At 33.1% G+C, this 27,692-nt stretch overlaps 1 protein-coding gene across 1 annotated transcript; it reads left to right on the top strand.

The window, feature by feature from the left end:
- LOC149225004 (uncharacterized) lies at window positions 1-27,692 on the top strand. The gene is made up of 3 exons (XM_089388329.1): window positions 1-186; window positions 275-455; window positions 27,220-27,692. Exons 1-3 carry the CDS (start codon window positions 1-3, stop codon window positions 27,690-27,692), a joined length of 840 nt encoding a protein of 279 aa, XP_089244455.1.

Raw genomic sequence — 27,692 nt, 5'->3', positions numbered from 1 at the left:
ATGGGCCGGGTGTGCCAAGCTGGCACCCGATATTGCGAGACATTTCAAATCTTAGCTCGAATAGGACCGGTGGCTTATCAGCTTGCCTTACCTAGTCATATTCGTGTACACAACGTCTTTCACGTCTCTCTACTTAAGAAATATGTATATGATGGTAAACACAGAATTCAATGGCAAGATATCCAGGTGAGGTATATCTTTGTGTGAAGTATATGCTATAAATATGTTAAATAACTAGTTAACGACTTATTTTTTTTTTTTTTGCAATGCTTAGGTCAAACCGGAAGGCGAATTCTTGGTCGAGTCTCTAGTTATACTAGATCGGAGAGAAGTAACGTTGCGGAAACGAGTTATCACCCAGGTTAAGGTGCAATGGCAGCACTTCGGGCCAGAAGAGGCTACTTGGGAAGATGAACAGGTCATGAAAGAGAACTTTCTAGGTTTATTTGCAAGAGGTGAACATCGGGACGATGTTCCATTTTAGGGGGGAAGATGTAATATCCCCCATTAATGTAAATATTTTAATTTTACTACAACCAAACAGATTATTACTATTTCTTTGAATTATGAACTATTTTTGGAATTTATGTTATTAAAGGATAATATTTTACAGTTATGGGTAAATACTTTTCTTTTCTTACTGGGTAATTAGTTATGGAAAAAGTTACCTGTTTCAAAACTAAATCCTAGAGTATGATACAGTAAATGATTAAGAGGATGGGATCTGAGATCAGGAACTGAGAAACAAGAAAATTTTGTTGAAGGGTCAGACAGTTTGAAAAGGTTATGTCTGGTAAGGATCAGATAGCTAGTAAATGATTGAATATCTGAGATAGAGAACTCCTGAAGCCAGGATTAGCACGGGGGAAGATTGACCAGATTTGGTATCTCAAGGCAGGGAGGAATTAAGTGCAAATCTTGATTTTAAGTCAATCCAGAGTAGCGAAACCAGATAAGTAAAATAAATCTCTGATAAATTTATTTATTGCAATCTAGCTTGTCTTTTAAGACTGAGTCATTAAATCATGACTGTAGTAACTACGATAACTTGATTACAGGATCTTTAACATTTAGGCATGGTAAGAGAACCTAGAATATTTTCTAGTACAAAACTTCTTCTTTAAAATAAGACTGTAGGATTCAGTTGTAAACTAATAGGCAAGAAATATTGATATTTTAGTTATGAAAGAGAGATTTATAAGTTTCATTCCAAAGCCGTTTCATTGATAATTAAAAGCAAGTAATTCTAAAAGATATGGAGGTAATACTTGTTTTAATTCAAGAATTTGTGATTATTGCTATTGCATTTAGTGGGAAAAAGTAATTTAAAAACTTCCTAATAGCATGATGAAAATTGGAAGTGAAAGGAAATCCTGTACATTGAGTATAGATAAAAGTAGAAAGAAAGGAAGGAACTCTATAAGTGAACAAGAACAACCAAACAACATTCTTGGTGCTCATGAATTCGCACAGTTATGAATAAAATTAATATATTATCAAGAACATGAAATAGCTAGAATAGTCATTCTCTAAAACAGAGGATTTCTATTTTGTTCAAACCTGAAACGAATTTGGTACAATATTATTCGACTCCCAATTGGGATAACATAAAATCAAACCCCGTAACATAAGTCAAATCAGAACAGATATATCCTCTACCTACTTACAAGCCTCACGACTTCTTCACAGGAAAGACCTTATGATTATCACGATTTGCATCAAGAATTTCCGAGCAAAAAACTTATCTTTTAAACATTAAGGAGATTATGAAGTTAAATAGAAAACCTAAGTGTATTCAAGGACTCGTCTAGAAATTCATTCGACAACCAAATAACCGAGAATCATTTCTGAAGAAAAACAAGTATACATTTAAGGAATCACACTAATGAATGTTGTGAATAACCTTTCGACATTTCCAGAGTAGCAATATAGATACAGAGAGGTAAAATGAAAATAAAAACACCATTATAATGCCCTGCTCTAAGATGACCATAGAAGGTGCAACCTTCATATAGTCTAGAATAAGAGAAGACAGAACGACCAGTCCAAACAAGAGCCAGACCTTGTACCTATGGCTGAGGCTGTAAGGCTCTTAAAAATTAATTACACATTCAGCACAAGAAGAAAATTAATTAAAGAGTGTCGACCTTGCGGTCTTAGTATACCCTTCTCCACTTTATAATTTACCACAGACTCAATGATTCTCTATGAGAAACAACCAATACAAACTCTCAACTAAACAGTCAACAACCCTGTGCTAACCTTGGAACCGAAAGATGATTAATACCTAGCAAGAATGAGAGGAGCATAGTCGGATGAAGGGTTAGCCACAATCCGTTCCAAATCCCCGCAACTGGAGATTCCCACCTCGCACCTTGACAAGAAAATGGTGTTAGAATCCTCAAAGAACAAAACCAGTGTTGTAAATAAATGAAAACAAATGAATGTTTGGAGTAGGAAATTAACTCCTAATACCTGCGAAGGATAGGCAGGCCTCTGGTGATGGTGTTCTGGAGGAATGGCGTAGTCTCAGAGCCACTGTAAGGGACCCCGATGCCACAACAAAGATCCATTATCGCAGAGGACCTGAACTAGGGGGAGCCAAAACCCTCAAGCAAAACCATGCCAAATGAATTCCCTCAACGGAGTTAAGAACGCCTAACAATAGATGAGCCGTCCAATCTAGCCAGCTATAGGGAATCATCAATGGAAGGGCCGAACCCCGAGAAGCATGGTTTAGAGCGGACAGACGAAGAGCTCTCTGGCTGCCAGCAAGCCCAAGGTTGTAGAGGTTTATTGCGCACGTAGAAGATCAAGGCACGGGCTAGTACCAACAGTGTGTGGGCTAGCCACGAACCTAGAGCCATTAATTCCATTGGTGAAATGGCTTTAATACCGAATAAAATGATATGTATAATAATATTTGTTTAATGATTACCGTACCCCTGATGTAATTCAAACAATATCAAGAATTTTGGCATTGTGTTGTATAGTACCATCATTTGTTTAGTGATTAAGAAAAAAATCAAATTCATTCTTGACAGGTCAAGTATTTAAAAACTAAGCATGCGCTCTTAAGCTTTAGTCAAATAAACTATGGGTATTAGCATATAATGAAATAAACTATGAGCATAAATATATATGAGGATATATATTCGTATTAATGTTTCATTTTCATTTTTTTTTTTAATATATGTCCAATATGGAGGTGTTACATTTCCCTTCCTCCATAATCAACAAATATTTTGTCACAAGTTCCCAATATCTTTCATTGATAAAAGCTAAGATTCATCTTTCATTGATAAAAGATAAGATTTATAATTTTATCGAAATTACAAAACTCACTCAAGCAAAATCCTTAATTACATAAAAACATATTGCACTTTGGAAAAACAAGAGTCAACTTTCCAAATGACATTGTTCATTCCTCGCAATTATTCACTATTTGAACTTTTCTTTTTCAAGGTCTAATATTACTAGGTGTCACTTTTCATGTTTAACAGGTATTAAGTTTTTATAATTGAGCTAAGAGGCTCATTCTACAATTCAGTATGAAAGGGATGTGTAAGTTTGTCCACTCGTTCTCCTATTTCAAATAAAAATAAATTATGTTATAAATAGAAAAATGATGCCGCAATAATAATAATAATAAAAGAATATGTTGTAAAGTAATTAGAAGCAAAAAAAATGTGTGAATAAGATGTTAAACCTTATACTTTTCAAAAATATTTTAACAAGAGATTTAAATAAACTATTTCAAGATCTACGTTAGGTAATTTATGTTCACGTCAACTTCATATATATTTAAAAAAAAATGTTCAAATAAAATATTGAGGGTTCGAAACATTGGCTCCAATAAATTATTTGATGTGATTTCTTTGGAAAATTTTCTCTCTAAACATTATGGATTACAGAAGTCTAAGCTCGGGAAAATATTTTTATGTTGTATATAATAAAATATTCAATGTGAATTATCGATAAAATATTTTAATACTAATTAATATTGACATGTATTTAAATATATATTAATAATAATAATAATAATACATTTTAATTTTCTCTTCGTGTTATGTAAAATATTTTACTTTAGTCCTATATATACTTTATATAACATAAAAAAAAAAAATACAATTTAAACAATGGAAAATTACACATTGTATTTTGCACTCTAAAGAAGTTTGCAAGTGAAGAAAATTGATCCCTCTTGGCTCATGTTAGATCCCTACTTAAGAGGGATCTATGCTGGTATTAATAACAGATTCAAATTTTTGTATAATCAACTTTTTTGAAAATGTATCAGCATAGATCCATCTTAAGTACATAAGTACATATCTAACATGAGCAGGGAGTGATCAAATTTCTTCACGTTCAAACGTTTTTAGAGTTACAAATACAATATGCTATTTTTCATTGTTTAAATTGTGTTTTTGAATGCTAAATAAAGTATGTATAGGACCAAATACAAATTTTAATCATAAAAACTTTTTTTTCCTACATATAGATATATCTGAAGTTAATATCAACATAAATTAATTAATATAGATCTTCAAATAATTTATTTAAATCTCTTATTAAAATATTTTGGAAAATATAAAATTTAAACATATAATATATACATCTAAAATAAACTTCTTCACCCAATAATAATTTTTAATAAAATTATGAATTACAATTTTTTATATAAAATTAAAAAAAAAACCAAAAACAAACCAATAAATTGTCGCAAATTATTTCATTTATAACTCTTCTTACATCAACACAACTATAGACTTTTTTTTGGGTCTACAAACACATCTATTTTGACATTTAGTGGGTGCAAATTTTCATAACCATGAAGCCCTCGTCTTAGAGAGTTAATCTTAGAGATAATCTAATGGCGTGTTAATAATTGAGAAATGATAATGCCCTATTAATATTTGGAAAACAATAGAATACATAAATAAATAAAAATATACCTCATTGATAAATATACATAATCATAAATCTTGCAACATTGCTTAATTTTACACAATAAACATAGTTAAGATATTGGATTATTTATAAGATTTATTCTTATTTATTATTAATAGTTAATATTATTTTTATTGAAAATAAAAAATAAAATTACAAAATAATTTTATTTTAAATATTTAAATATAGAAAAATAAAGATATTTTTTTTTATTATAATTAGTATAGATTCATCTTAATCACAATTTAGCAAGAGTGATATTTTTAAGGTGCAAATCATTTTTATAGAGCAAAACTTAAAAAAATTGCACCTCCAAATATCACATATCTCAAAATTTAATTTTTGTTGATTATTTTATATAATATATATACATATACATATTATTATTATTATTTTAAACCATATATATTATGTAAATGGTTTACATTGAAATAATTTAGTTAACATGAGCATTGAGATATTTTATTTATGGATTACATTGTCCACATTAAAGCTTTTTTTTCTATTAATATATTTTTAAATATATTTCAATATTACTTAATTTTATATATTGAAATATTTTATTTCTAATGTATATTGAATTTTTTATTTACTATATATTTTTTTTAAATGTCATATATTAATTTTATATTAAGAATTGATTTAATTACACATCTCTCTTACTAAAGTTATAAGGAAGGAACTGAAGCTTTTTACTTTCAATTACTTCTTCCCTTTGCACATCTAAATATTTTATTATGGTTCATGTATGTGTTTATGTTTTTTCTAAAGTTGATATTAAAATAAATTACTTAACATGGATATTAAAATGGTTTGTTTACATATCCAATTGAAATATGAAAATATAAATAATATCAATTTTTTTTGCTTTAATTCCTTTAAAATAATTTTAAAAGTTGATAGTGCAAAGAAAAAAAAGAGTCTAGAAAAAATGACGCTCTCAACATAAGAACTCGACAATTCAGCCTGTCCACATCCAGTTCCACCCTCAATTGCAGCATCAACAAATCATCTCTTCGCAGAGGAGAAAGGTCTGAAAAAGGACAATGAATTAACTTCAACATTAATTGTGCCAACTATTTATTGTAACTTATTTTTACCCTTGTAATAGTTTGTAATTTTCCTTCATTTTCGAAAAAAAAAAGAGAAAATAGAGAAAAAAAAGAAAAAAAGAAAGAAAAAAAAATATGAAAAAGAGATAGAAAAAAAAAATGAAAAGAAAGGGATAAAAAATAAAAAGGGGGAAAAGACTAAAAAAGAAAATATTATGCCCCTATAATCAACGAGCACGTTTAAATGTCGCTCTTTTTTATTATATTTAGTTTTCAAATAAATTATTTTATTTGTAATAAATTGATTTGACCGCCTGCCAAGCAATTAAATTTCGTGCAGTCTTTTATGGACACCATTGGACGCACCGAGATCAATGACCTTCGACACATTGCGGAACCCCTCACATTCCCAAAAGTTAATGGGGGGGAGGGTCTGCAAAGTGGTTTGACCCAACTCCGCCTTTGATACATGACACACTCTTAAGAATTGCGGTACCCCTCCGCTCAAAACCATAAACCACCGCTACCCCCCGGGAAATCGTTCATTCTTTCCGCCACTTCTCCACTCATTCCTTCCTTTAATTTTGCCACCATTTCCGCCTCCCGCCAATTTCCCGCTACGATTGGTCGTCATGATTCCTTTCACTAAATCTAGCAAGTGATCATTAACCCATTTAATTCTCCCGCCAACATTCAATAGCATTAAAAATTATGCGCTCATTACAAAAACCACAATAAAAGTTGTTACCCTCTCCAAAATACATTCTTTCGCCATTTCTGACTGCAACTAGAACTTCTAGCATGACACTACAAGTGAATTCCGATGATTGCCAACTTTCAATCATCACTATTTCCAGGTAATTATCAAATTGTCCTCAACGATTTTTTTTTCCCTAATGGCTAGCCAAAAAGGAAAATCTAAAGTGTCTGTGTACAATCCTCTGTTACCACGTGTAATTAATTTAGATGAAATGCCCCTGATTGACACCCATTTCAAAATTGTGGAGACCAATTGTGAATTCGACTTGTACGAACTTCACAATTGGGCTTTTTAGAAATATCAAGATATCAATGACTAAGCTTCCTTCTGGGAACCCTTATTATCCTTATTTTGTTTCCCTCAGACATATAATTTTCCAGAATTTCTCACTTAGTGTGGAGTCCAATATCTTCCGAGTCATCGAGTTGTAATTTCTCAGAATAATGAAACTTTGTTCTACATAACCTCTGAGTAAATCTCATAGGCCCTCCAATCAAACCCTCAAGACTCCCTTCACCCTTTTTCCACTGATGCTCTAATGGATATTTACTAGAAACTTTCTTTTTCACAAAGAGCACATATCTTTGAGTCATTTTTACTAGAAAACTCAGAATTACCCAGAACAAACCCACCTTATCCCTCTGCAATGTTCCTTGAGATGTCTAGGTAGGTTATTTCCTTAGTATCTTGTCTGTTAGGATATCCCAATGATCAGCGGGTAAATGAATTTATTTTGGGATTTTTATCAGTCTTTTCTTCTAGTAAAAAGCTTTCAATCTTGTTTAATTATGGTCAGTTTTTGTCCGATGTGATTCATGATCAGTTTTTAATGTTCAATGTTGAAGGTTCATTCAATCACTAGTCAGTTTTGATTTATTTATTCTCATATCATCAGTTAGAAATGTTCAAGTTTCCTTTACAGAAATTGGATGCTGAAGTCAAATCACAGTCAATGATTCACTGGACCTCGTTAATGAGGAAAATTTCTTAAGAATTTTCTTTTAGTGATTTTGTCAATCAATTTTTGTATATGGAAGTATTTTTGTTAAGTAGTGATGCGATTCCTAGAGTTTCAAGAGAGATCAAAAGGATCCTGCATTTGAGTGAGCAGTCAAAAGTTGGAGACTGGTATTTATATCAGCATTTCACAGAGATTAGGATCTATGGCTATGAGCTTCCATGTTATTCTCTTGACCTGTGAGAAATCTAAAATATGAGAAATATAGCCTAGAACATATCACTTGAAATGAGAAAAATTACAAAGTATTTTATTATTCAGAAACAAATTCAATGTTCACTTGCCTCTTCGAGGGGGAAAACGCCAGCTGAGAAGAGATCTATTACAATAAGACTCGATGATCTTTCCCTTACTAACTATGACTATTTATAGCTAAATGACATCCAAAACCTTAACTGCTAGTGGTCCCTTGCATAACATGGGTTAACCACTTTACTTATTAACTACATCCCGTTTACAACTAACTATGGTCCCTTTTCTCTAATGTGCATCGACCACTTACAATTATAAATGCAGGATTTATTTACTTTATAACTAATTATGACTCTGACTTGGCCCATTGGGCTTATTACATAAATAAAGGGGTTAGGGTTGGACCCTAACATCCCCTCCCCCATCAAAGTAACCTTGTCCTGAAGGCTGAAGATGTGGAAATTGTTGAAGGATAATGGCTGGTTCCCAGGTCGCATCTTCTGGAGAGGTGTCTTTCCACTTGATGAGGACTTCCTTGATCATGCATCCACAAAAATTTCTTTTACGAGTATCAAAGACCTGTTCTAGTCGAAGCCAAAGTGAGCCTTCTTCATCTAATTCGGGTAGACTTGTTTTAACTCTACAATTGTTCCCCACCACTTTCTTGAGGCATGATACATGGAAGACCATATGGATTTTTGAAGTAGGTGGCAAGGCAAGTTTGTAGGCGATTGCTCCTATGCACTAAAGTATCTGATAGGGTCCAAAGAATTTTGGTTCTAATTTTTGGCAGCCCTTTTCTTTGATAGATGTTTTCTTATATGGTTGGAGTCACAAGAATACCTGATCCCCTTCTTGAAATGCGCACTCAGAATGATGTTGTTCTACATGTTTCCTCATTTAGTTATGAGCTTGGTGTATATTATCTTTGAGATGAGCTATCATGGCAACAAAATTATGTAGGAGTTGATCAACTGTCTCTACTTTAGAACATCCATAGATATAAGAAATCGGTGAAGGTGGAAGTTAGCCATACACTGCCTCATATGGACTCATCTTGGTGGCTTCATGATAGTTAGTATTATACCACAATTCAGCTATAGGTAGCCACTGTACCCATTGATGCTACTTTTATGAAGTGAAGCCCCTTAGATATGTCTCCAAACATTTGTTTACTACTTCTGTTTTCTAGTCAGTTTGGGGATGATATGCAATACTTAGTTGGAGTTGTGTGCCCTGTAGCTTGAAAAATTCTTTATAAAATTTGTTGGTGAAAGTGGGGTCGCAATCAGGCACAGTGGAAGTTGGCATGCCATGTATTTTGAAGATCTATTCCAAGAAAACTTGAGCCACCAAAGTGGGGGTAAATGGGTGTGGTAGAGCGCAAAAATGAGCATATTTAGAAAGCCTGTCCACAACCACCATGATGACTGATTTGTTTCCTGACTTTGGGAGACCAACATATGAAATCCATGGAAACATCTCTGCAGATAGAGGTAGTGAGTGGTAATGTTTGTAAGGTTCCCAATAACTTGATTGTTTCCCCTTTTGTTACGTTGGCACACAAAAAATTCAATTACAAAATAAAGAATGTCGTTTTTCATTCCAGTCCAAAAGAAAGAACAACATGCACAAGCATAAGTCTTCTGAAAGCCTGAATGTCATGCAATTGGAGATGAGTGTATATCATCCAAGATGCAGGTTTTGAGGATGGACGTCGGTGATATAACTACTCGATCCTTGTAGTGAAGAATCTCATCCTTCCAAGAGCAGTCGGTTGAGGAATTAGGATCTTCTCTCAAGTTATTAATGAGTTGTGAGATATAGGGATGGGAGAACCATTCCTTGTGGGCCTCTTCAATCCAATCTAGTATGGGTAGAGAGATAAAAAACAGGGTGCTCTCATCCTCAAATTGGCACGATAAAGAATCAACTACTAAATTGTCACACCCTTTCTTGTAAATGATCTCATAATCATATCCCAACATTTTGTTGAGCCATTTATTTTTTTGTGGTGATGATAGAAACTGCTCCAGAATATATTTTAGGCTTTTATGGTCTATGGGGATTTGGAAATGGCATCCCAACAAGTATGGTCTCCAGGTGTCTACTGCATGTAAGATGGCCATAATTTCTTTCTCATAAGTATATTGACCCAGATGTTTTCCACTAAGTTTTTGGCTGGTGAAAGGAAGTGGTCTACCTTCCTTCATTAATACATTGCCAATACCAGTACCGTAAGCATCACATTCAATCAAAAATGTTTTGGTGAAGTCTGGAAGGGCCAATATGGGAGTGGATCACATGGACTTTTTGAGAGCCAAGAAGGCATGTTGAGTTGCATCATTCCAAAGAACTGAATTTTTCTTGAGAATACTAGTGAGGAGTCTAGCAATGCACCCATAATTGCAGAAAAATTTGTGATAGTAGCCAGTGAGACCCAAGAATCCCCTCAAACTCTTTAAGGTTTTTGGTTGGGGCCAATATTGCATTTCCTGAATCTTTTTTGGATCAACTCTCACTCCTTCACGACCCACAACGTGTCCCAAATACTTGACTTCTTCCATTCCAAAAGAGCACTTGGATAATTTGAAAAATAATTTTTGATCTCAGATCAGTTGCAATATCTAGTCTACATGCTGAAGATGTTTGTCCCAAGTTATGTTGTAGATGAGAATGTCATAAAAGAATACTAGAACAAATTTTCGGAGTTATGGTTTCAACAGGTGGTTAATGAGGCTTTGAAAAGTATATGGAGCATTACAGAGACCAAATGGCATGACCAGGAACTGATAATAGCCTTCATGAGTTTGAAAGGATGTCTCGGGAATTTCTACTTCCTTCATGCATATTTGGTGATAGTTGGACCGGAGGTCTAGCTTGGTAAATAATTGAGCACCATACAGTTCATCAAACAAATCATCAACAACCGAAATAGGAAATTTGTCCTTGATAGTGAGCTTGTTGAGGGCATGAAAGTCCGGACACATGCGCCATTCTCCATCTTCATTTAGAACCATGACCAGTCGAGATGAATAAGGACTGATGCTGGGACAAATAACACCGACCTCCACGAGTTCCTTGATGAATTTTTCAATTTCATTCTTTTGGGAAAAAAGATATCGTTATGGGCAGATTCTAGGCGGTTCAGCCCCCGGACCAAAGGGATGTTATGATCATGCTCAACCCTAGAGGGTGGGAGCTCTTTAGGCTTGTTAAAAACCCTCAGGTGGCAATCTAAGACCTATTGCATCTTAGGATGAATATGGGGAGTAGTGGATTCAATGGTCTGGATGGCATTAAATTGGGTGATGACTCCATGTTGACCCTTTTCTAATCTTCTCCATTTGATGCGAGTTGATGATAGTAGGAGCACTTGCCTAGAGTCCCCTTAATGTATGAATGTGGTCATTCTGCTTAAATCTCATATATAGCTCCTAGAAATACATTGTGATAGGACCCAATATGTGAAGCCATTCAACACCCAGGACAATGTCGCAACCACCCATTTCAATAAAAAACATGTGGGTCTTTAGGTGGTAGTCTCCCATCTGAAGCTTAATATTTTCACAATGACCTTCACATTTCATGGTCCCCCCATCAACGATAAGGAATTGGAAATTAGATTCACCCGCACAAAGCAATGAACAGCTTCTACAATTCTCTTATGGATAAAGTTATGAGTTTTTCCACTATCAATCAATACCACTATTGTTCGATTTTTAATAAAGCCTCGAATTTTGAGAGTCTGAGGTGAAGAAATGCCAGCCAAGGCATATAGTGATATAACCGGCTCATTTGGTGTAATTGTGGGATGATTTTTAGTTTGGGTTTCCTCGACTTCATCCTCGGGCACCTTAAGGGATGGGGATTCCTCTATTGAGCTGTTATCAGTAGCATCAATTTGAAAGAATTTTGGTTCCTTGCATTTATGTCCAAGGGAGTACTTGTCATCAAAGTAGTAGCATAATCCCTATTTTCTTCTTTTGGCCATTTCTGTTGGTGACACCTTTTGAATCTTAAGTGTTTCGGTGGGGCCTTGAGCCAAGGTGGGACATGCCTTGGTGACAAAATTTGGACGATGGGACTAAGAATTTAAGGTGATTTCCACATCTAAGGACTTCCTGCATGCGTCCAACCAAGTAGTTAGGTGGTGCATCTGGACATGGGCTTGGATGGCTTCTTTTAGGCCACTGATGAAACACTCCAAGTAGAATTCATCTCCTAGACTATTAGTTATGATGTCCAATAGCTCAAAGGTTGAAATATAGTCCTTTACTATACCTGTTTGCCAAAGCTTAGTGAGACTGCCCAAAAAATTAGATTCTCGGTCAAAGCGATCATATATTGATTTTGATAACATGTGGCAACTTACTTTTCCTGGATAACATTTCTTATACCACTACCACCATTTCCATCTCTCTTTGTCCAAGTAAAGGGCTCCCACATGTAGTTTTGTTTCATCCTCGCATATGTCATTAAGGGAGAAATATTGTTCGATTTATGCTACCCATACTACAAGGTTAGATCCATCAAATTTTTACATGTTTAGCTTGGGTGTCTGGTGGTTGGAATGGTGGTGATTTCCATGGAAGTGAATGTGATGGCTAGATTCTCCTTCTATGTGTGCATCAACACTCGACTCCTCCCGATGAGAATTTGTCATAAGTTCTGTTAGTTGTGAGATTTTTTTGTCAATATTGTCCATATTGTTCTGGAATTCTTCAAACTTTTTTTCAAGGTTGTTGATCCTCTCAGAATCCATAACTTGAGATCCGGTACCTAGCATTCCCCATATCATCCAATTAGTTAAGAGTAGTCTTCTTGGAAATAGGGCGAGCTCGAGAGTCTAATGGTGTGGGTCACTTGAAGTCACATTAGAAAAAAGGAAAAAAAAAACTGGGACCGCCAGAAAATTGGGGACTTACCACTGAATGGTACCATTGCGACTAGCTCGTTGTCCTGAAGCTGATGGGATAAGTCTCTAGCAAGCATCCCGGGATGGTCTTAGACTTTTTTTTAACTCCAAAAGGAGTTTTACTCCCTCTTGATCAATACTGTAGTGGCCGAATTCCAGAAACCTTGATACTACCCAATGTCCTGTGAAAATCAGGCCTAGGCTATAGCAACAGAACCCCAAGTTCTTGGTCCTGCCAAATGTGCTGCGACAATCTGATTTGGACTACGACGGCCAAAACATTCACTACACAAACAATCTGATCTCCAATTTGAAAACCCCAACTACTGAATCTAATTTTTACGGCGGCGACAAAACCCTAACTGCTGGATTTTCTCTAGAAGATAAGGTAGAGGGTGATCTTTAGATAACAGAGGGAACTATGGTCACAAAGGAGTGTCAGGTTCTACATATCACGATATATGTAGGGGTCCAACAATAGTACTCGACCCAATATTTCAGGGCACTACCTAAGGAAGATCGATCGTACCCTTAGCCATACTATCCGATTACCCTATTGTATGTGTGAGTAATCTCCCCGAGTGTTGTTCTTAGTGTACTGTAGCCGCAAGATGACCAATTACTTATCTAACGTTAGGTTTCAGGTGAGCCTAGCGGGCTTCTGATATACCAAGGGTACGTGGAAGTGAAGTCCATATGAGGTTCTGTCTAATGCACTACTACTCGAAGGGGTACCCCCATGGGTTACAAGGGAGTCCATCAAGAGTGACCACCTCTTGTAGTTCTTGTGTGCATGACTCCCCAAATACGCAGGTTTATGTGCTCAATGATAGATCTCATGGTTTAAAGATATCAGAACACGTCTCTAGCCTAAAAAAAATTCTACGAAAATTAGAGGTACAACTGGCCCTAGAAAGTGCTATGATACCACTTGTTGTGCTCTTGGCCTTTAAGAAATCTAGAATACTAGAAATACGAAGAAATATAGCCCATAACATAAAATTATCACATGAAATGAGAAGAACTGCAAAGTATTTTATTATTCAGAAATAGATTCAATGTTCACTTGCCTCTTCAAGGGGGCAACCTCCAGCAGAGCAGAGCTTGATTACAATAAGACTCAATAATTTTTCCCTTACTAACTATGACTATTTATAGCTAAATGAAATCCAAAACCCTAACTACTAGTGGTCCCTTGCATAACATGGGTTAACCACTTTATTTATTAACTATGGCCCATTTACAACTAATTGTGGTCCCTTTTCTTTAATGTGGGTTAACCACTTACAATTACTAATGCGGCCTTTATTTCCTTTCTAACTAACTATGACTCTGACTAGGCCCATTGGGCTTATTACATAAATAAAGGGGTTAGGATTGGACCCTAAATTAAAATTCCACCTTACAAATTACCATTGTTCCTCCCCATGAGGAATTTTGCACTAGAATATATCAAGCAGGTGATGAACATGGATGATGTTCATTTTGCTTCCTGGAAACAAAAGGTTAAATTCAAACTAAAAGAACAGATTGGCCCATTCATAGTTAACACCAGTGCTGTAGAAAAAGAAGTCAATGAGTTACTGAGTTAGATGAAGTTTATATTGAGTTTCAGTTGGTAATATGATCTATTACGACTATTATCATCAATGAGAGTTGGTCAGAGGTCTGCACCATATGTGCACATTTCAAAACTTGAGATTGAACAAAATGCCAACAAAGAAGAATGGGAAGATAACACACTATAGGAAGTTGAAGAGCTAGTTTGCGGTCAAACATCATTAGAAACTCCAAGGATGACAGAAAAAGAATTGAAAAGATGGAGAGAGAGTCTATCTCTAGTAGGATTATACTTACAGGAGTCAGCATTCAAAGTGTTCAAGAGGATAAAAACCATAAATGTTGAAGAAGAATTCTTAGAAGTTCAAACTTTTGAAGAACCTACTATAGCCATACTTTCAGGAGAATCTGCATTTTCATTACAACAGATTGAAGAGACCACACTATATTCTCCTTCTTCTCTTTCTTCTTCAAGGAAACAGAGTATTTTTGCAAGATTTTTAGAGATGAAGAAGAAAAACGAGGCACTAAAAACTTCTACATATGTAGAGTTCTAGAAACAATCTTCCCCAACTCAAACTAGATTATTTTTTGCCTTAGATAGTGAAAGAGGATAGTTCCAATTAGAATTTTTAGAACCAAAGGTCCATGTGTCTAAGAGTGGTGAGGGTTACAAAACCTCTGTCTTTTCATTTTATACGAAAAAGATACATCCTATTGATCAAATTGACCTTCACAAGTAAGCAAGATAAATGATATACACGTCCTTGACAAGTTATTCCATGGACGCTCCTAAGCTACAAGCATCTCTGAATAATATTCATTCTCAATTGAAGCTTGAAAAGATGTCCGCTCTCACAAAGGTTACAAAAATTAAGGGGCTGGAGGATCTAGTTTTAAAGTTAAGATTGCATCCTAAATATGTAACAGAAATTAGGAAATAATTAAAAGTAGAAATGTAGATATACAGGCACTAAGGAAACAACTGATATTACCAACAACTGAACATCCTCAAGCACAAGAAGTAGTTCAATTGGAGAAGGAAAAATAAAACATGCTTCAAATGATTGTAGAGAAAAATATAAAAATTTAGAAGATGGAAGCAGAGATGGAGAAATTGATCAAAGAAAGAGAACTCCAAATTAGCACTGGAGTAGGGATATCTACAATAAGAACATCTACAACAACAATGTCCACAACATAAACATAGTCTACTAGTCATAATCTAGTAGAACAACTATCTAAAGCTATGGGAGACATGTCATTAAAGGATATGGAGATTGAAAAACTCAGAGTTCAGTTGGAGAAGACCCAAGATAATAAGATAAAAGTTGATAATGCATATCTAGCCGAAGTACAAAAAAAATTCAGATTAATTAAGAAACTCGAGAAATATGAGAATGAATCATTGATTTCAAAAACATTATCTAAAGCAAAAGAAAAGATATGGATTGATATAAATTCAACCATGACTAAAATTTGGACATCTATTGAAATCATTTTTGAACAAGAGGAGTTAGTGTAGAGGTCAAAGACAACCATTACAGAGATTAAAGAAGATTTAGATCACAAGGCAGGGGAAGCTACCAGAATAATCAAAGTGTTGAATTCTAAAACAAAAGAAGAACTAGAGGAATTTGGAATTGAATACAAGACTAATATTACAGTTAGAAAACAATTGTCAAAACTTAGAAGCATAGGTTAAAAAATTTCACAGAAAGTTTAATGTTTTACGCTAGAAAGGACTTCCAGCTCTACGAGATTCTAGTGGCCAATTGATTCCACTAGAAAATTACCAGCACAGATTGCACGAGATAGCAACAGATAGAACCAAGTTTGCCAAAGTCAAAGGGATAATCAATGGTAAAGCATTCCTTGAAGGCCTAGAATATGATTTTTTTATTCAACATGAAATTCAACATTTGTTTATTACTAGGCCAACCTTTGAGAAATGCACTCGATGAGACATATAGAAAAGTAACAAAATTTTCTATCCTAGATGATAAAAGATGGGATAAATTACTTGAACTCATCGAGTAAAACAAAATGCACAAATTCAGTAACCAGTTGCAGAGAAAGAAGGAGAAGAAAGTAGAAAATTCAATTTCCAACAACAGTCATCAAACAACACCCTTGAATTGTGTGTTGATTATTCAAATTAGTTCAGAAAAGCTATTTTTATGTTCTATTTTTGTAATATCCAAATCAATTTTGGATAATATTCCATTTTGTAATAAATTTTATTTAGATCTAGATATTTTTGAAATTACACTCTATAAGTATTTTGTATTTCGAAGAAGGTAGGATTGAACACTTGTGATGATCCAGTGACACCATTGTAATACTTTGAAATATTTCTAAATATAATCAAAGGATTTTGGCTTCATTCTTAACAACTTTTGTGTCCATGTGAGTTTTTCTTGTTTATTCATTTATGTTTTCCATAATTTAATTCTGCATATGTTCAAGGTAACATAGGAGTTAGGGTAAGGCTAGATTGAGTATCAATCTCCCTGACAACCCACTGCAAAGTTATAATCATTAAAGAGATTAATTAACTAAATAGTTTGTTTAATTTAATTCCTATATATCTTTTAATTGTTTCCTTCTGTCATCTCTTGAATATATATTATTTGGCTATAGAATTTTCCAGCTCATAAACTATATTTGATTAATTAAATATTCAATATGGATGTTTGATTATCATATATTTCCTTAATTTTTGCTTTCAAACTCAACTCAAAGATTTAATCTGTTATGAATGAAAATCAACTCTTTGAGCTTCTCATAAATATTTATATTTTACAAGTGTTAAAGGTTTAATACATTGGTCATCCAATTCAATTAAACCCTTACTTAGATGCTTTGGTATAGTTTGCCAACCTAGAACTGTCTACAAAGATATAACACTATCTATGGTAAGAAGCGTTCCCATCAATTTGACGATTCAGATAGCGAAAAAGACGCAGTGATCATCGTTCAATCGATGACTATGGAGTTATATCAGAAGAATGGGGAAATGGGTAGATCTTCCACTATTACAGATAACACTAAAGGATGGATTGATGTACGTAGACGAAAAGGAAAAAAGAAAAACCCATGAATCACCCTAGTATATGATATTAAGAGGTGAAAATTTGTAATATGACTATTTATGGTTTATTGATGTAATATGTTTTATTGGAATTAATAGAATTTAATTTACAATTTTTTTAATTTTGATATAAACTTATCTTATTTCAAAATGGATATGGAAATATTTTATTTATGACTCAGAGTGAGATTGAAATATTGTTACCATATCTTTTTTGTATTAAGTTGTAATATCAACAACCAATAAATCAAGCACAGTTAGAGTTGGACTAGGTTTTATAATACTTTAAATTAAAACCAACCAAATATGTATATTTGTTTTTTATTTTGATTATAGTTGACACTATTTTTTTTATTTAAAGAATAATTTATTATTATTTTAAAAGGGACATCTGTCAACTACATATTAAGCATGGATGGAATTACGCATCACCTTCATACTAGGTTGTAGAATGAGCCTCTCGACTCAATAATGATAATACTTTAATATTAAGTTCATAATTAAATTAGACAACAAATTAGTGCATGAAATCTTCTTGTCTATAAGAAAAAACCCTTCTCTACAAAACAATTTTACTATTAAAATTTACAAAATATACATATTTTATTATTACAATTTTACTTAAACTTAAAAAAAAACATATTTTTAACTCTTAAATCCATTCCATATATACCTATATAATTATTTTAAAGTAATAAAAATATAAAATTCGCTACCATACTTTACCCTATACATTTTAAAATATGATTACTCATTTCAAATCACATCCTTAGTTTCTTTTTCAATTATCTCTACATTAGACTAGAATATTTCAAACTTTTCCCTTTTCACACATTACCCAATGTAACGGAGAATCTAATGTGTTATTTAAAAATGGTGTATATATCACCACCCACGACCCAAGATATAAAGTTATTAACTAAAATGGTCAAATCAATCAATGTTTGTGAACACAAAAGTCTACGGTTGCCTCAAAGTACATGTATATATCATTACAAAATCTTCATGATATTCTAATGATTTTGAGTCTCTAAGACTTTGATATTTAATTGTTTTTATCTTAAAGTGAAGCACATCTTTGTGCCATGTAACGGAAGGAAATCAATTCTACCGACACACTTCTATGAAATACTATATATTATTAGTTAGTTTCATGGAATACTAGGAGGTTTTTATATATATTTATATAGAGAGAGTGGTTATATATATATTTTTGAGTGTGGGAAGTGGAAAAAAAATATATATGTGTAGAATTTTAATATAAATGTATGTTTTTATTAAAAGGTAAGAGGAAAAATAATATTGATGTATTTTTATTTTAAAGATGGGGTAGCGAGGAAGTGTGGATGTGTATTTTGTGTATATATCAAACATGTTTATTTTTGGGGATGGAGGTGGTGGGATGTGGATATGCAATGTGTGTATGCAAGTACACATATGTATATCTTCATCATTGGGAGTATGTGTGGTGGAGTTGCAGGTCCAAGCACATGCATGTACACCTTCACCCAAAGGAAAATGAGTGAACAGAAGTGTAGGTATATGTGTAAATTCACATGCACCCCAAGCGATAACATACAAACATTTAGCTTCTCAGAGGAGCACAAACATGCACATCCTCACTCCCTATGAGGATGGGTAATGGGAGGAAAACACACATGCACACCCTCACCCACAAGAAGGGAGGGGGTGGTGGTATCTACATGTCTTCCCTCAACAAGGTCACTAATATTATAAGCACACACATGAGCACACTGAACCCCAAAGAGCCTGTGCACATATTCACCTTACACCCCACATTCACCTCCATAACCTCCTTGAAATTGAGTGGTTTGAGAGTGGGTGGTAGAGGTCTAGAATCTGGATGTGCATTCCCTCAAGCAAGTAGGTAGATGAAGACTTACAAGTATACACTTGCACACACTCAATCTCTTTGAAAGTGTACATCCTCACCCTTCACCAAAACCCTCACCCTCATAACCCCACTAAAACACGATCATATACATATTCATTCATAATTCTTCTAAAAATAAATTAAAAAAGATATATATACATCTCTTCACTTTCACTTTTATTTTCATTTTTACAAATCTTTTTTCTCTTTCATAAAAATAAAATAAAACTATTTTTCATTAAATTTCAATAAATTAAAATTTCACAATATCCACCCAAACTTTTTTAATTTAAAAAAAATTGATTAATCCAAAAACCACTTACTTTCAAAATATAAATCATAATCTTCAATTAAATTATAAATTTATTATTTAAATAATATTATAAATTAATTAATATAAAGTTAAAATGACATGATCATTATAAATTACTATTAACTGATTTAAGAGAAGTCGGTTGATTCACATGGTTTAAGCCGACCACTTTAGTCATTATCATATATTCATTCTACACCTTCACCATTTAGCAAATAAATATATGTACTAATTTTCATTGTCAATGTTGATTTGTGTCTAGCATTTTCAGACACATAAAATCCAAAGGTTCGATATGAGATAAGTATTATATGCATGTGGCATATTTGATATGCATTTTGTTATTATTACATAGGCTTATATTGTTTTAAGTTTAAAATTTTAAATAAATAATTAGAAAAGAAAACAAGAGAGTAAAGAAGAATTTTGTATAGTTAAATTTGATAGGGAGGGATGTCATTTTTATTGAGATAGAGTTGCAGATTATTTTATTATTATGGTTTTGAAATGAATAAAAGATAATGCCAAAAGGAATTGTACACATGTAAAAGATAAATTTGAAAGGTAGAGATATTATTATTTTTTTTTTGTATAATAATTTAATTATGTTAAAATTGTATAATAATTTAATTAATATAAATTTTAAAAATGAGTATTTAATAATATTAAAAGAAATTAGAATATATATATATATATATATATTAGATAAAGATAGAAAAAGATTGTGATTATCTTGTAATTTTAAATAGAAACATGAATTTAAAAAATAAAAGGTAAAGATAATTTTTTTTTAATTTATTAGATGTAATATTATTTTAAGAGTTTTTAATGTTTATTGTTTTTTTGGTAAGTTGTAACATTTTGTATTATTAAAAAGATATTATATGGTGATTACATTCATAATCTGAGTTTTATGAAATTTTTAGATAAGAAGAGTGTTGATCTTTTCTTAACATACATAAGCTAGAATTCTTCTTCCAATAGATAAGTGAAACAAATATCAACAGACCTAACATCAACAAAATCTGAGCACTTAACATGTTGTAAGACAAAATGGATGATTATAGAAATAGTAAGGATCATTAGGCATTCGGTAAGTAAAGACAACAATAGAACTATTGTTCCAAAGGATTATCCACCAACTATTGTTAATGTGCTTGTTTTGTTTTATATAGATTTGTCACTAATACAATTTGCACAATGAATGTTTTACAATGATGCAGAGACATTTTTGGTTGGAGAAATTTTGCATTAGTTGAAAATATTTCAATTTTTTTGGATAAAATATATTTGAGTTTCCTTTTGTTTTCATGTTTAGATTCAATCATTAGTTATTTGTTTTTTCTTATTTTTAAGAAGAAACTAGAACATGTAAGAATAGTTATTTCGAGAGCTCATTCACAAGTTAGGAAAATTGTTGAATAAACAAGGTTAAGAAATTACAATGATGGTTGCAAAGTCAGTTTTCCACTACACATTATAAATTCTTGATAACATTAACAAAGTTAGATACTTTCCTCATAAAGAAAACCATGTGATAAAACATTTGGTGGGAGGTCGACCATGTTGATTTCTTGAAAAATGAAAAATAAATGATCCATTGGGTTTTAAGTAAAGGATGGAAGGAGTTTCCCAAAATCAAAATCAACATTAATCTTTCCATATATCTAATAGTGATCAAGAATGCAAATATTTTATGATATAAAACTTTGAAAAACACAATATACTATAAATTGTGGAAAATAACCCATAAACACAATCATATATCCATATAACATTCTCTACAAACAAATGTATCTTCATTAACAAACACTATGAATCAATCATTTATGAAAATGACAATAAAGGACATCAACATTCTCACATTCAAGTTACGATGTAATAACATCCACTAATTTCAAATAATTCTACTTATTATTTTGTATGAATTTCTAATTTATTAACTTTGCATTTTTTTTATTCAATAATTAAATAACTTTAATCTAATATTTTTCTTAATTAATGATCGAATAACTTACAAATTTTAATAAATTATAAAAGTGATTTTGTTCCCAATCACATAGGCATTAGTCTCACATGTCATTCATATAAGAAAAATTAGAGTCATCCAATTAACCTCAAACAAATAATTATCTATCATAAAAAGTTTTAATGCTATTTGGACAAGGGATCTTCGAAAAACTGATATATTAAAATTTTAATAGACATTAGTCTCACACATCATTCATATAAGAAAAATTAGATTCATCCAATTAACGTCAAACAAATAATTATCTATCATAAAAAGTTTTAATGCTATTTGGACAAGGGATCTTTGAAAAACTGATATATTAAAATTTTAATGGTATTTGGATTGGACATTTTTCAAAGTAGGTTATTTCAAGGTTTAAATGATATTTAAATTAAGATTTTTTCATAATTTTATTTATTATTAAAATAGAAAAAATTAATAGTTATAATAATTTATTAAAAATAATATTATTAAATAAATTTAATAATTTATATATATGGTAAAAGTGAGAGGGGTTATTTTTCGTCTTGATAGAGAAATTGAGAAAAAGTTTGCATGGGGTTAGGCATCGCCTCAAACAACCGGGTAGAAGTCTTATGTATTTGGCAAGGGATGAAAATTGCATTAACCAATGGAATCTGTCACATAAGTGTATTTTGGGACTCACTTATCACTATACATAAATGTTACATGATGAAGGACCACATAGGGAATGAAGTGCATCTAATGTATCACATAATACAACTCCTATTGGATAAATTTGAAAGTCTTGATATCAACCATATTAAACAATGTAATAATCAATTAGTAGATGAGCAAGTCAATATAGGGGCTAACTTGACATAATGAATGCTTACATAGGATCAAAGAAAACTATCCCTATGTCATATTCCATGATTGCACACAAACAAAGGACAATGATCCCAATGAAGTCAATTAAGATGCAATTAAGTCCTTAAAAACAACATAAAAAAAAATAAAATAAAAAATAATAATTCCAAGAAGTTGAGGAGCCTCAAAGATTGTCAATATTGGATGATAGAGCCCACTATCCAAGTAACTAGAAATGATCACACAAGGAATAAGGACATGTATCAAGACAGGTGGAGAAACGAAAACAAAACATTAACTTCTTATCCCAGGACAAGATTTGATAGTACTATCTCAGAGTTGGATCAGTCTCTTATGTTTGTGTGTGTTATCAAAATAGTGGTATCAACAATGGATATTCAATCACACACTGAGTGAGGATAGGTGGTAAGCATTTAATATGAGCAAAGATTCTTTTCCACTCTTTCAGATTCAATCAAGGATATAAAGAGTCGGATTTACAAGTTAAAATTACAGTTGTTTAGTATTAAAAAATGAAGAGCAGATGATATGGCCTCTGCATCTGGGAATGGTGTTGATAAATCTCTGGACGAGTACTAATTGATATGAAAAAGGAAGTAATAGAGCTTATATACAAAATTGGAGAGAAAATAGTCTTTGAGGCTTGTTCTCACTTCGTTTTGGTCTCAAATAAGCTTGGAGGCCTGAAAAGAGTTATGGAATGCCTATAGGCCACAATGGATTTAATAGTCACCAAAATGGAGAAACTAGAGTTCAAGGTGGAAAAATTAGAAGTCAAAGTGGAAATAGTTGTCGTCAACGTTCTATAGGAGGTATTTGGACTCATTGAACAACAAAATGTGTGGAGCCCTAAATTCAGAATTTAACAGGGTTTAACAAAATTATAGTCAGAATAGTTGTGGAGCCCTGATTCTAACAAAATTAATGCTTAGAATATACCAGTGCCTGTGTAATTTTAAAATAGAATTTATTAGATTTACTATTGAGTACATATCTGGGATTATGTGTTTAAATATGTTTCTGGTCCTCCGTGGCTATTGCTTCTACTCCCGTTACCAAAATGACCAAAACCTCCCTGCCAAACTGGGCACAATCTTGGTACCCAACTCCACGATACTTGAAAATTGAAGCACTCTGGCCCCCGTGCCTAAAACTCCAAGAAAAAATAGACTCACTCTTTTTTTGTGGCTCTGTTAGAAATTTTTGTCTCTGTAAAACTCATAAAATCCTCTCCCAAAAGAAAACTCTCTTCCTCTCCTTTACCTCTGGCCAAATTCCTGCTTAAATCTTGGAGGTTTCCCATTGCCCTCATCTTTCTGTCGCCTTCAATTAGGTATATTTGGGAATTTGCAGAGGTGGTCACCGTCTTCTCTTGACATGGTGGGTTCATTGTGTGAGGTCATCTCTCATTTTAACAACGAAACTTCATGAAATGTCTTAATGGGTTGTTTTAATTCGGTTGTATTTCACTACCTTTAATTATTATATTATAACTTGTTTTGAATACCATATATATATCTTCAATTCCCTTTTGTTATAATATATGGTTGTTGGGACTCAGAAATGTCATATTTTCATCCACCTTTTTCTTCACTATTCCTTACATTTCATCATCCCATTAACCTTTTATCATATCATTTTCATAAATACATTTGGGTTTCACCTTCTTATTTTCCATTTTATTCATTTTTGTATTACAAGTGAATTTATGATTAAATATTAGAAAATATACATATTTTTATATATATCTCAAGAATATGTGAGTTTTGTGATGTGTAGGAAATATGTGAAGAATTAATTCCAAGAGACTTCTCAAATATCTCCTCCACCATATTAAGGAGATAATTATGCAAGCCTATTCCTAAGGAGAAAATCAAGGAGGATTTGGTTGGCATATCTTATCCATATCTCCTCCACCATATTAAGGAGATAATTATGCAAGCCTATTCCTAAGGAGAAAATCATGGAGGATTTGGTTAGCATATCTTATCCAAGATATGTGAGAGATTTGTGGAGGATTCAAAGGGATCTTATTTTGTAATAATGGGAAAGTAGTTGAAAATGCTTGAGAAATTTGTGGAGGATTCAAAGGGATCATATCTTGTAATAATGGGAAATTAGTTAAGAGTGCTTGAGAGAATATTGGATATGTAATTATGAGATGGTTATCTTCCTCATGTATATAAGAGAGTGCTCTCTCTTCATTTGGATAATAATGAATAATGGAAAGGAATTCTTAGTTTTTCATCTTTTATTGTTATGCTTTCATAATTTGTAATTTGATTCTTGTAATATAATTTGAGATAGTTTTATTGTTGTGAGCTCACATATGTTGTTTGTCATTCAATCCTTCACATGTTGTATTGCTTTCCCCTTATGCAATTTCCTGCTTTCCTAGTTAGTGTTTCAATGCTTTTCCAGATTAATTTGATTTCAGTAATTTAGATTAGATTAGATTAGTTCCACTTCAGTCCTGCATATATAATGCATGTGCCTCACAAGTCTACGGACCTCGGATTGACAAATTAAATAGTTGGGCAAGTACTACAACAGAATTAAACGATAATATTTTCACCCAACATTTTGGCGCCGTTGCCGGGGAGGCACGATGGATTGAAGTTTAGTTTGATTTTTCATGCAAGTGTGTTTAGACATGTTCCTAACTCCAAGGTGTTAAGGCGGTAAGACGTGGGGAATAGCCTACGCATCGAATTCGAGATACCGTAACGGGCTCGACCTCTTATGGATTAGGGCATGTAGGGTGTGTTTACATTTATGCAAGTGTGAATTTCAATTTCTACAAAAGTGTTTGATTTTCGCAACTGTGAAGAGTGTTTGATGAATTCATGGTTCATGGTTGTAATTGAAGAATTCAATTACTAAATTAATGAGCAGTCCTTGTAAGAGGGTTTAATTGAGTATTGAATTCAAGATTATTTCTGTGGTCCTTTTGTTTTTAATTCAATTTTTAGTGTGCTGATTTGGAAGAGTTTTTGTGAACTAAAACCTTGTAAAAGGATTAAAAGCTCAGACAATTATTAGCACTCTGTTTTTAGTATGTAAGAATTCCTTTTTCAACATGGTTTAACAATGAGTTTCAGCTTGGAACTACTCACTCAGATCCTAGCAGAAGTCGGGATCTCTTCTTCCTTGGAAGAGGAGATCTTGACAAGAATTAAAGGTTCAACTACTCCCCAAGAAATAAATGAAGATTTAACATCTGAAGAATCCTGCATATCTGATGGTGAACAATCATTCGAACAGGAGATCAAGGAATAAGAACAGCAGATTGGAGAAGAGGAACAGGAGTTACAACATGATCTAAGTGAGAGAAAATGTGCCTATCAAAGCTTTATAGAACAATGGTTCTAGGTAAGTACTAGATTAGATTAATCTTTTTATTTTTTAGTTGATTTGCAGTTACAACAACTAGACTCATTCACTTTCGAATATTTTCATTTTTCATTTGAAAAATTGCTACTGAATCTATTGTTGTTACTGCTACGTGAGTGGCTTCATTGGAAGTTTAACTACACGTAACTAATTTGTAAATTTTAATTAGTATAGAGTAGGTAGGCTTTCATTTTGAGTTTTTGCTTTCATTTTCAGTTTTGCTTTTACCTAGAATAAGTATGCTCTCCTCCGCGCTTAGTGCGATCGCGAGGATCAGAAAATAGGGATGATTTAGACTAATTTCAGGAATAAATAAATTCATGTTTTGCAATATGCTTCATCAAAAACATCTTTCAATATGCAAATCATTATGTCCATTTGTTAAAAAAAATTAAGAGAAAGTTTAGTTTCTTTCTAAACTTTAGTTTTTCATTGATTAAAAAAAAAAAAAACTAACCATTTTTGTTTTTTTAAAAGATAGGGTTAATTTCATTTTTTAGACTTTTAATATAAAAAAAAAAGAAATAAAAATAAAACAACCAACTAGCACACTCACAAAAAAAAAAAAAAATTCAACGCATCGCCGAGAGGAAACAAAAAACGCATTGCATATTGCAGGCCCAAGACTGCAGATTCACCAACACCATTCCGACGACCTTGGCACGCCCAGTAAACACTGATTTTCTTGGGTTTATTTTCTTTGCAGCTTTATCCAAACTGCAGCTAAATTTCTCGATCAACTCCATGCTCGAATTGCTATTTTTGTCATCGATAATTACAAAATGCCCACAGGAGGAGATAACAATTTGATTTTGCAGTTATTAATCCAAGAATAAAGGTGGCAGTTCAGGAAGATTTCAGCAACTAACTCCCGATTTCTCTACATGCACAGATTTGATACATAATTTTGCGTCCAGATTCCCTTTACCGTTAACGCAGATGATGCATCACCACTTTAGTTGCCACCGTAGCCAGTGCTGCATGTAGGGATTCAACATTTTTGTATTCAATATTGATAATGACATCTATACGGTGGGAATCATTCTAATCAGGCCCTCGCACTTAATCCACCAAGTTGAGGATAATTGTTTGGCTTTCAATCCATTCATTGAAAGGATTGAAAGGATCATAGATTTTGAAACCATGAAATCAACTATTTTTCTCCAGTGTGCAGCGATACTCCCCTTTTTTTTAATGTGTTATTCTCTATAGTATCTAGAGCGGCTTATGTATCTGCTGTGACTGATCTGGCCTTAATTGTCGCGTTCATTGGACCCCAAAACCAGGCGAGAGCCGATGTTCAAGTTAATCCGCCGATTCCTCCCCTTGTGTGGGATGAAACACTCGCCAACTACGCACAGAATTATGCAAATCAGAGGAAAGGTGATTGCGCTTTGAAGCACTCGAACGGCCCTTATGGCGAAAATATCTTCTGGGGATCAAGTGGTACTAACTGGCAGCCAAGTGATGCAGACACTGCATGGATCAAGGAAAAAAGTTTTTTCGACTATGGACAGCATCTGTGCCCTCAGGCGATATTTGAGAAATGTGGGCACTACAGTCAGATAGTGTGGAGGAGCTCCGTGAGAATCGGATGCGCAAGGGTCGTCTGCAACAATGGGGGCGTTTTCATGATATGCAACTATGATCCCCCTGGCAATGTTCTGGGTCGACCGGCGTATTAA

Source organism: Pinus tabuliformis, chromosome Q, assembly GCF_031772625.1.
Source record: "Pinus tabuliformis cultivar Carrire ecotype Pingquan chromosome Q, CPIR1, whole genome shotgun sequence".
NCBI lineage: Eukaryota > Viridiplantae > Streptophyta > Pinopsida > Pinales > Pinaceae > Pinus > Pinus tabuliformis.
The sequence above is the reverse complement of the archived record's forward strand: the minus strand, read 5'-3'. Positions and strand labels throughout refer to the sequence as shown.

Excerpts from the sequence above, each read along its gene's own strand:
- LOC149225004 (XM_089388329.1), top strand. The coding sequence starts at position 1 with ATGGGCCGGGTGTGCCAAGCTGGCACCCGATATTGCGAGACATTTCAA. Across the intron at positions 187-274 it reads TTCAATGGCAAGATATCCAG|GTCAAACCGGAAGGCGAATT; the intron begins GTGAGGTATATC and ends TGCAATGCTTAG. Across the intron at positions 456-27,219 it reads TCTAGGTTTATTTGCAAGAG|TATCTAGAGCGGCTTATGTA; the intron begins GTGAACATCGGG and ends TATTCTCTATAG.